The sequence below is a fragment of the Echeneis naucrates genome, chromosome 6, assembly GCF_900963305.1.
Source record: "Echeneis naucrates chromosome 6, fEcheNa1.1, whole genome shotgun sequence".
NCBI lineage: Eukaryota > Metazoa > Chordata > Actinopteri > Carangiformes > Echeneidae > Echeneis > Echeneis naucrates.
The window spans coordinates 22,486,359-22,496,634 of NC_042516.1; the positions used below are offsets into that span (position 1 = coordinate 22,486,359).

The 10,276-nt window shown below is 41.1% G+C and overlaps 2 protein-coding genes across 4 annotated transcripts; one reads left to right on the plus strand and one right to left on the minus strand.

Annotated features, from left to right (window-relative positions):
• Window positions 1-1,060: 1,060 nt before the first annotated feature.
• Window positions 1,061-6,967, minus strand: ankmy2a (ankyrin repeat and MYND domain containing 2a). 2 transcript variants are annotated; one of them, XM_029504929.1, is made up of 10 exons: window positions 6,787-6,967; window positions 6,254-6,318; window positions 5,178-5,316; window positions 4,987-5,085; window positions 4,571-4,731; window positions 3,838-4,052; window positions 3,247-3,382; window positions 2,924-3,052; window positions 2,496-2,619; window positions 1,061-2,043 (listed from the first exon to the last, which is right to left on the minus strand). In XM_029504929.1, the coding sequence occupies exons 1-10, from the start codon at window positions 6,851-6,853 to the stop codon at window positions 1,922-1,924; spliced, it is 1,257 nt and encodes a 418-aa protein (XP_029360789.1). In that variant the 5' UTR covers window positions 6,854-6,967; the 3' UTR covers window positions 1,061-1,921. The 2 variants fall into 2 exon arrangements, with proteins under 2 accessions (XP_029360789.1, XP_029360788.1); XM_029504928.1 differs by having other exon boundaries at window positions 2,490-2,619.
• Window positions 6,968-8,381: 1,414 nt separating this feature from the next.
• On the plus strand, window positions 8,382-10,144 carry pkdc (protein kinase-like domain containing). Of its 2 annotated transcripts, none has more exons than XM_029505199.1 (3): window positions 8,382-8,513; window positions 8,679-9,107; window positions 9,401-10,144. In XM_029505199.1, the coding sequence occupies exons 2-3, from the start codon at window positions 8,713-8,715 to the stop codon at window positions 10,074-10,076; spliced, it is 1,071 nt and encodes a 356-aa protein (XP_029361059.1). In that variant the 5' UTR covers window positions 8,382-8,513; window positions 8,679-8,712; the 3' UTR covers window positions 10,077-10,144. The 2 variants fall into 2 exon arrangements, with proteins under 2 accessions (XP_029361059.1, XP_029361060.1); XM_029505200.1 differs by having other exon boundaries at window positions 8,399-8,513; window positions 8,723-9,107.
• The last annotated feature ends 132 nt before the right edge of the window (window positions 10,145-10,276 follow it).

The window sequence follows — 10,276 nt, forward strand, 5'->3', positions numbered from 1 at the left end:
AAACAATAAATGGAACATATTTGATTAAATGATAAAGGTTTTAAAACTAGACTCAGAAAAAGAAATCTAATTATATAGAGAGCTAACGTAACGTAGAAAGAAACCTTTGGGTTTTAATGAAGACAACTTTTACCTCCTGACCTGGTTTCCTGCTGAAATGTGGTGAAACACCCCCCTCTGCTGGTCTTCCACCTGCCCTGCAGACCAACAGTCAAACATTACATCTAATCTCTGACAAACTCAGAGATGAGAACGCCCAACCTATCCAACAATCAAAAAAAAAAAAAAAAAAAAAAAAAATTTGGTGAATTATTATTTGATTTCAATCACAAAAGCAGTTTCCTGACACCAGGCTGGAGATCCAGACAGTGATGGAGGAGGGGAAGATGAGAAGGGACACTGATGTTTACCAACTCAGCATCACCAGGATGTACTTTTTCATTCTTCCTATCGCAGCAGCTGCTGTGAAATACAACATCATCTGCTATTTGTTGGCTTCATGTTGAAACTTTGGTTTCACAGAAAACTCACCTGTGTCCCCGACTTATCATGATTTCACTTTCTGAGGAAGCTGTGACTGAACAACAACAACAACAACAAGGTGAAGCTGGTTTCTTTTCATGTTTAAAAGTCTCAGCTGTCGTTCCCTGAACTGCTGTTTGACCGCACAACATCAGATCTGTTACAGGTGTTTGTGGCTAAGAGGAAGTGGAAGTGTCAAAAATGTCAGTGTCACTGGTCATGATGTTACAACTGGACGATGCATTATTTTGCACAAATGTAAAGTTGCCTGTAAAGACGAGCTGCTCAGTCGAGGGCAGACTCTGATGGTCATTCACAACAAAAAGATCTGTAAAGGATGAACACCTGGGTTTCCTCTCCAGCCAGTCAGAAAGGAAGAAGCCTCTTAGGTTAGACGTGAATCAAGAATCCACAACCAGACAAGTCCACAGTTCTGGGGTTTGGACCCAGAAACGTCTTCATCTCATGGAGGATCAACAAGATGTTTCCCCACAGTTAGACTTAGATTAACAGAAAAAAATCAGAATCTACTGGAAGGAATAGTTAAGATTTTTTTTATTTAACACGATTAAGATCAAGTTTTTAGATAATTGGGGGAAAACAAAACCTCATCAGACATGTTGTTTACCTTCAGGCTCTCTGTCCATTCAGACTGCTTTACGAATGAAAAGATTTCTTTTGCTTTCTTTACCCCAACATGATGGCTCTTGTGCTGCGTACAACAAAAACTTGGTCGGCAAACAATGTAGCGTTTTGTGGTGAGGAAAGAAAACACAAGAAAACAAAACAACTTTCATTCCGTTACAGTTCGGAAATCCTGAGCGTTAACATCAACACGAAAAAAATGTTTATGTCGTTTATATTTTAAAAACATACATTTTTGGTCATTATTGTGCAGCCCGGCAATCCACTCCGACTACATTGAGGTTTTCAGTACAAAACCACACTTACGTCTCAATAACAAATGAAGTAGAACGCAAACAAACAATGACACCGTTTGGTTACAGTCACTTCTTTGCCACGCAGGTTGCTACGGGTTCTTAAGGCAGATCACATCCATGGTGGATGTGAACCATTAGCTCTTCACATATCAGCCCTAAGTTCTTCAGATGTCATCTACCACAAACACAGCAGTCTACACAGCGCTCACATTAACAATCGACAATCTCAACAAGAAAAAAAAACAAAAAACAAAAAACAAAACGGAGAACAAGATGGCTGCTGTTGCACAAACCTTCTTCTGATGCGTTTGTGTTGTCCCGCCTTAGTGACAGTCTCAGATCTGTAATAAATACCAGCTCCTCTCTCTGTAGTCCTTGCCTGGCTTTCAGTCTCGTGTCCCGTTTGCTCTCTGTGTCAGTGGAGTATGGATGTGGTGTGCAGAAGGCGCCATGCTTCCTTAGTTGTCGGCAGCTGGGATGGGAGGTGCGTTTGTGGTTTCTGACGGAGCCGCTTGGCTGCTGGTCTCCACTGAGAGCTCCTGTAGGGAGTCTGAGGCCTCCTGCACTGCTTCACTCTCCTCTGAAATCAATACAAGCATAATATTTTGTTGAGAGCTTTTATATTGAGAGTAATGTGCTCAGCAAGATACTTTAGGTCGTGGTTAGCGATCATCATGTTCAAATTCTGCAAATGTTGTATTTAAAGAAAGGCGTCTGTACTGATCCAATACGAGTCCAGATGAGTTTGATCTGTTATGGGGAAACTTAAAACATAAGATTAAATAGAAAAACCAGAATCTGCTTATCCTGTTTGTTTAAATCCTGCCACACAAATGAAGAGGTTTGTAATGTTAAAACCAGACAACTCTGATACAGACCTTCATCCATTAGGAGCCAATTAGATCAACTGATTCAATTTGTGTGCTTCTTATGTTTCTAAGTTATACTAATATGCAGTAATTGTGTCAGATTGTGTAACTTCTGCAGACTAAGCTGCTCTTCAGTGACCTCCCTGTTTGTCTTTACCGTTACTCTGCTGCATCCTCAGCCTGGCCGATTCTGCCTCCTGCTGCTCTCTCTGCTCTTGGAGCTTCTTACAGACTTTCTTGTGGGTGAACCAGTGCATCTTCTGGCAGGCTTGGTCACAGTAGATCACCTGGTGAACAAAACAAAGTTCACTTTATTCAAACACACAAGAAGTGATAAACAGGTGAGGCCAGAATGGGATTTTATTCGTCATAAAAAAGTTTAATCGTGAGAAATCAATTCAGCCCAGACATTATATTACAGTTTTTTTATGTCTGTTTATAATATGGAAATACAATCCTGTATCTAGTATATAAAGGTTAAAAACTGCAGGTTGACAATTTTTTATAAGGAAAAGTCTTTTTTCTGCTAAAGGATCAAAACCCAAGAACAATATAGAGTCAAATTTGGAGTTGCACATGGACACGACTCACCATCTTACAGATGGAACATCTCTTCTCGGCTCCTTTCTCTCCACAGGAGGTGCAAAACTCTGCGTCCATGAATCCGACCTGACCTGTGACGGCCTGAGTCAGGACTGACAACGCCGTGGGGTCGTTGCCCTGTGATGAATGAGAATAAAAAAAAAAAAAACCTGAACCAATCACATCAATATAGCACAACACCGATAAAACCTTAAATCTTCATCTGAAGGGCTGCAATTCTATTTTTATTCCAAAAAACCTTTGCTGTAATAAATAAAAACAAAACAAAACACAACACAGTGGGACATTAATAATCAGTCATCCAGACTCACAATCTCAACGGGAGCGATACTCCGCACCAGCTGCTGCAGCAGGGTGGCGTCGCAGTAAGGGAACTTGCGGATGCACTCTCTGATGAACTTCTCCTGAAAAACAGGGAAACCGTCGCTGTCCCGACCCTTCAGCAAACTGCAGGAGACAGGAAGGCCATTTTAGGGAACATTTCCTGGTGGAAATACACATCACTTTACACATATCAGAATAAAAAACTACGCAGCAGATACAGCTACGATAAGAAATTAGAGAAAAAAGGAGCATAAAGCAGGAGATGAATGAATGAATGAATTAACTGTCTCCCTCTCACACATTAACTATGAGCTGTCAGTCTGACTAAAACATTAGTACATAAATGTAGTAGCAATAAAACATTTAGTGTGGGTTGAAGTGAGCGTGAATCACAAGGGATCAATCAAGTGGCTTTTTAAAACCAGATAAGCGTCACAAGTGTAGAGCTGAAGGCTCACGTTAATAAGAAAACCTTTAAAACTACCCATTCTACTTCCTACTGACATAAAATCTGTTCAGACTGTTCACTTTCTCCAACAGTGTCTCTCTGTCACTAATCTGGAAACTACTTTCTTCACCTCTTGATGAGTCCCTCCAGTTTGTCTTCACGGTCCTTGAGAAAGGAAGCACACTTTCCCAGCAAGCAGCTGATGTAGTGCATCTTCATGGCCAGCACTTCGTTCATGTCCTGCTGCTTGATGCACTTCTCACAGATGAGCTCCATCACCCGGCGGCATTTTCCCAGAGCCTCCACCTCTGCCAGGAGGGGGTTCTCGTTCACCAGCATCACCATCTGGAGAGCACAGCGAAGTTTAAAACTCCAGCTTTAAACATGTCACATTTTCATAGTAAACACTGATGTAGATGTAGATTGACTCTCGTTTGACTCGGGGGGGGGGGGGGGGGGCAGTCTAGTCTCTAGTCTAGTCTGAACTGATCCGACCTTTTGGAGGTTCTACTCCGGTCTAATCTTTGGGGGGTCCGGTCTCCAAAGGGGTCTCTGGTCTGGTCCGGTCCAAGTCTAAGTTGGGGGTCGCTATACCGTATATATACTGTAGCCCAGCCCATCACTTATCACCAATTAACCACCTAACCATGATCAGCCCACACCTGGAATCAAACCTGCGACCTTCTTGTTGTGGGGTGACAGCACTAACCACTACTCCACCGTTATAATATTATTTCCGATAAAAGAGAAGGGGGAAATGAGAGATTGAAGGATAAATATTAGAGAATGGTTGCAAGAGGGTTGTACAGAGTTGAGAACTTGAACTTTAATGTGAAAACACAGTCCCTATCCAGCAGTCCCACCTTGACAGGGTTCAGGTTGGTGCTCATGATGACCTTGTGAAGGGGTCCAGCTAGTTTTGGTGGCAGCTTGGGCTCCTTCTCCAGGCCCTGGGGCTTGGTGTAGTAGTCCAGTCTGGCACGTGAGAAGAAGTTGTTGATCACTGTGACACAGTCGTGTTGCCCTGAGGAGGAAAAAATGAAAGTACGATCCGTCACATGTTTGTGTTTAGACTGAGCTATTTTACTGTAACAGCAGACCAACAGTGTGTGTCACTGTGAACTCAAGCTTCAAGATGCCAGCTGGCTTAGTGGAAGAGCACAAAATAAGTTTTTGAAGGATCTAAATGAAGTCAAGTTTAAAGACCATGAACAGGAAGTTTAAAAACATGTTTCCAAAAAAGAAAGAAAAGGTCAGGACACATCACATGCAAACTTACCAACAAAGGCAGCCATTTGTGCGGCTGTCCTTCCGACAGAGTTCACCACATCTGTTTCCGCCCCGGCGTCCAACATCATCCATGTGATATCAGTCTTCCCTGTAGGCACAGAGGAAGACAAGTTACAGACAGGGAGGGAGAGACTTCCCAGGACGAAAGAGATGACACTTTTTTTTAATCTGACAACACACCTGACAGACCAGCAAACATCAGCGCCGTGTATCCGTGCTCATGTTCGTTGCAGTTCACATCCGCTCCATGCTGCAGCAGCAACTTGCACATGTCGGCCTTACCTTTATAAGCAGCGTGCATGAGAGGAGTCATCCCGTACTGTGGACAAAGCAAGAACACTTACAGATGCTGTGTACTTTACGTGGACCTTCACTTTTTTACTTCTTCCTTCAGAACACAGTGATTACTACAAAAATAAAGTCCAAATACACTTAAATAATGAACACAAGACCACAAATATATGATGCTTTTAATGTGGTTTTCTTCTCTGTCAAATATATTCAGTCGCCTTAACAAAAATTAATTCAGCAAATAAAAGGCTTATAAAACAGAAAATAACAACAACTTCCCATTATTATTTCCCGAAGCTCAAGGCAGCTTCTTTAACTGTACAGTTTGACTAACAGTTAAAAAAAAATCTTTTTTTCCAGGTTCTATGGCTTAACAGGAATAAATTAAAGTCAGTGGAAAGAAGCAATTAAATAATTTCTACAATTATTTAATGCTCCATAGATTTAAAGGTCATTTAACTTGTTCTTAATTATCTTAATGATTTAGGTCTGTCATATTATAGCCCTTCACAGACGCTCAGCACTTATACCAGTACATTTTATATAATCTTGCACATTGAGAAAGGACTGAAAGGACTAACAATGCTTCCTTTATTTAGTATTATGTCTGTCTAAAGCAGCTGATTTTGACAGCTGGACACAACATTGACAGAAAGATGGAAGGACATGAAGGACGTCCTTCAAAGCCCCTCAGTGAGGAGACTCTGGAGTCCTCTTGTCCAGCACATATGTCACTGAACAATGGAAGAGGATCTGCTGAAACATCTTTTCATGTCTTGTCTTTCACAAAAGCTGTCATCTGTCAGGACATGCATTGAAGTATCTGGAGTGAAAGAAGCTCCAGTGTGTCCGCAATGTGTTCATGACACTCTCTTTATTTTTTAAGACATTTGTGACCTTCGCAAATACAATTTTTAGCCAGATAAAGTTTGAAGACAGATAAGCAGTCAGAAATGTTCAGTTACCTCATCCAGACAGTTGACACGCACATCCTTACAGCCCAGGAGCCTTGAAGCCTCTTGAACATTTCCTAAAAGCACAAAACTGAATATGAACAAAGCATAAACAACACCAACCTTAACCAGCAGTCAGTGAAACTCTCAACAGTACAACCATCTCTTTGCACTGAGATTTTGTATGTAATGACTGTGTTTGCTTTACCTCTTATAAAGCACCTGTTAAATTATGCATACTTTTACAAATCTACAAATCAAACAGTTGTGCAGGTTCATTTCATCCTGGAAGTTCAGGTGGGAACATGAAAACAGTTAGCTATCAGAGCTAAGCTGTTAGATGACGTTAGCTGCTACCAAACCTCTCCATCCGACCAACCGATAAAAACTCGTGATATATACTTTAACAAAGCAGTTGAATGGCAGCAAATATATGACACTGACATTGTTCTGTGTTATCTGTGTCGTTAACTTATCCTGGAAGCTCCCACAAGCTAACTGCTGCATGGTTTCCACGGGGATTAGCGTTAGCCGAGGAGGCTTACCTGCTGTTATAACCTCAAACAACTCCTTTTCGCTTGAGGACAAGTCTCCCTTCTTCGGAGCAGACATGTTGGTGGTTAAAAGTTTAAAATTGGAGTATAAGCGCGGGAATAAAAGGTGGAATTGTTGACTAAAAGGCTCCTTTCTGAAGCTCTGACAGGCAGCTTGTGCTCCGCTAAACGAGCTCCCACAGGAGGACCTATCATCTGGACCGTACCATCACGGCCTGTTAGCGGAGGGGGGGTAGTTCAGGTTTTGAAACAAGAAAATTATTGAAAATATACACAAATTGTTCGGATTTCTTTTTAAAAGTTATATTATTCAATAAATAATCAAAAAGAATAAAATAATAACTTTTTATGAAACACTTTCATTTTAATTCGAAAAGATACACCACTTAATTACCCCCCTTATGCTTCACTTGAATGCACCCGACTTGCTGTAGTCGATAAAGGTTATTCAAAATGCTGCAGACTTTGTTTACCTTCTCTGTTTTGTGACTCTGGAATAAAAAAAAAACATGCTGCACACCTCAAAGCAGCTAAATGTATATATCAATAATAAGAACTCAAAGAACAAAATTTTAACCCCCAAAAAAATTTTTCTTTCTCCCTCCTCCACCTCATATTCATTCCCACCCTGAGCTGGATCTCCATTAAAGACAGTAAAGAAGGTAAAGAGGGACATTTGAGGCAGCTTTTCAATTTACAGTTTTGAGAGGTCTGTTTATATTTTGTTTTCTATTATTAATTTTGATACTGTTGACCGGAATCTGTATAGATTCTAAAATGTTTCCCTTTTGGTGAAAAGATAGCATTTTCTCCTCATTTACAATTACATTCACTCATCTGTCAGCTTCTTTTATTCAAAGTAACTCACAGAAGGTCTTGGTGTAATTAAAAGGACAGTGTCTGAACATTAGATGTGCTACATAGACATGTTAGAGTTTTTAACAGAGGAGATGTTTTGGGGAGTGATGAGTTTTCAGTAGCCTCTTGAAGACAGAGAGGTAAGTCTCTGCTCTGTCAGGATTCAAGATCTTATTCCACCATCTGGAAATTAAAGGCCAAAGGAGTCTGGACTGGGATTGAGAGTATGAGACATAGTTCGTTTCTGGTGCCCATTGCTCAGTGTTACTATTTGCCTCTAGAGAAATATATATGAAGCTATATCTGTGTGCTGTTTTTAATTCCATGCTGTCAGGTTATTAAAATTTACATCATACAATAATAAAGCAGTACAATCAGCTTTTTTTTATATTGTTGCCAAGCCAGATTAAATTTTTGAAGTTTATATTTACACACTTCCCATTACTGTTCAGAGAGCTATCTCTGATCTACCCTTTTCTATTATTTCTAAGTGGATTAATGGGCAGCTCTTTAGAATTTAAATTTAAATGTCACTAAAACACCGCCCCTCCTAAATAAATAAATAAATAAATAAATAAATAAATGGAACGAACTTGAGCAGTGAATATTTAATAAAGGTTGCTTGTGCACTCCGGTCCAACAGGATGCAGTGGTGAGTATGTGACTTACTTTATTTCATGTCTGCCTCTTTAAACACCACACAGCAGAGAACATTTCCTGTTTTGTCATTTTGAGACTGAACGAAGCGAATGGTAACATGCTGCACTTTCAGTCATTGTCGACGTGTTTGAATGGATTTCATACTGTTTATTAGACATAAATACATCTTATGTGTGGATGAGAGAGAAAGGAGCTTAAACGTAAGTGACTAAAAATAGTGAGAGCAAGGTTATCTACAATAAGACTGAGCCAGTGAATTAGATTTTACCTGAGTTACCTGATTATTTGAATTGTTCCTCTCACACCAAAGAACTTATTTTGATTTCTATATGAATAAAGTTGCTATAATTTAAACTTGCTTGTAGGGAGGAAGTCACTCTCAGCCTTTTCTCCAACTTCATGATCCCAGCACTGGCTTGTGAAATGAACCAGGACTATGAGGATTTGGTCTTGCAGGCATGTGGTGCCTCATCCCTGCGTGTTGGTGCAAAGATCCAGACCCTGTGGAGCGGCTATGGTGAGATAGTCAGGCTGCACCTGGAGGGCGGCGACAGACCCTCTGTGGTCGCCAAGCACATCAAGTTTCCAGGAGAGGCTGAGCACCCGGGAGGCTGGAACACAGATCGGTCCCACAAACGTAAAGTGAAGTCTTATCAGGTGGAGACACACTGGTACCAAAACTACTCCACCAATCCGAGCTGTCGCATCCCTGCCTGCCTGGCTGCCTGTTCCCATGGAGACGAGATGCTGATCCTGCTGGAGGATCTGGATGTGGCAGGTTATGATCAGAGGAGGTATGAGCTTTTTAGAAATTTAACCTGAACTCTGGTTTGGTGGTGGAGAAATACTAAATCTCCTTTGGTTCATAAAGAGTAAAATTTAAAGATAGTTTTGAATAATTATGAGCAATTTCAACTGTCAAATCTGAAAATTGTTTGTATTTACAGAAGGTAAAATCTTCCTCTAGTTGTCAAAACAAAAAAATAATACTGCACACTCGGTTTTTCATGATTTTGATGACAGAGAGTGAGAAATGAAGAATGAGAGACCAAAAAGTTTTTTTTTCCTTTTTTTTCATCCTCTGTAGAACCAGTGTGAACGACAGGGAGATAAGAGCCTGCCTCCGCTGGCTTGCCCACTTCCACGCTCTTTTCCTGGGCGTTGAACCAGACGGGCTGTGGCCTGTGGGAACCTACTGGCACCTGGAGACCCGGCCAGATGAGCTGGAAGCCATGGACGACGCCAAGCTGAGAGCAGCAGCCGGCGACATTGACCGGATGCTAAACGAATGTCACTTCAAGACCATCGTTCACGGAGATGCCAAGTTGGCCAACTTCTGTTTTTCTCAGGAGGGACAGGATGTGGCAGCTGTAGACTTTCAGTATGTCGGGGGCGGCTGTGGGATGAAGGATGTGGTGTATTTTTTAGGAAGCTGCATGGAGGAAAAGGAGTGTGAAAAGAGGGTGCCTGGCTTGTTGGACTTGTACTTCACAGAATTAAAGCTCGCTGTGAAAAAAGATGTGGACTTAGCTGCCCTTGAGAAAGAGTGGAGGGAGATGTTTGCATTTGCCTGGACAGATTTTCACCGTTTCCTGTTGGGATGGATGCCTGGACACTGGAAGATCAACCGGTACAGTAAACAACTGACCAAGGACGTGCTGCACAAACTGAAACTGGCCCAAAAACCTCAAGTGTCACACAAACAGAGAAGTAAGAATGGGGCTGAAACATCGGAAACTGTAAATCTGCATACTGAAAAATGAATAACTCACAAAGAACAGTTTGAAATCCTTTCCTTCCTATGTACACCAAAACAATATATCAAACCCTTTCTGGATAAATAAAAGGTTTAAAAAATGTTTGGGCTTCTTTCCTTTTCTATACTGCAGATCTTTACTTGTAAGAAACTTATATTATTTCTTGCAGAGTTGTATAAACTTCCTAAACTTCCCTGCAATAACCA

Bases quoted from the DNA above. Each gene is read 5' to 3' on its own strand.
- pkdc (XM_029505199.1), top strand. From the start codon at position 8,713: ATGATCCCAGCACTGGCTTGTGAAATGAACCAGGACTATGAGGATTTG. The intron at 9,108-9,400 runs GTATGAGCTTTT...CATCCTCTGTAG, and splicing joins GCAGGTTATGATCAGAGGAG to AACCAGTGTGAACGACAGGG.
- ankmy2a (XM_029504928.1), bottom strand. From the start codon at position 6,853: ATGTCTGCTCCGAAGAAGGGAGACTTGTCCTCAAGCGAAAAGGAGTTG. The intron at 5,317-6,253 runs GTAACTGAACAT...CTTTGTCCACAG, and splicing joins GTGTCAACTGTCTGGATGAG to TACGGGATGACTCCTCTCAT. The intron at 3,053-3,246 runs GTGAGTCTGGAT...CATTCATCACAG, and splicing joins GTATCGCTCCCGTTGAGATT to GGCAACGACCCCACGGCGTT.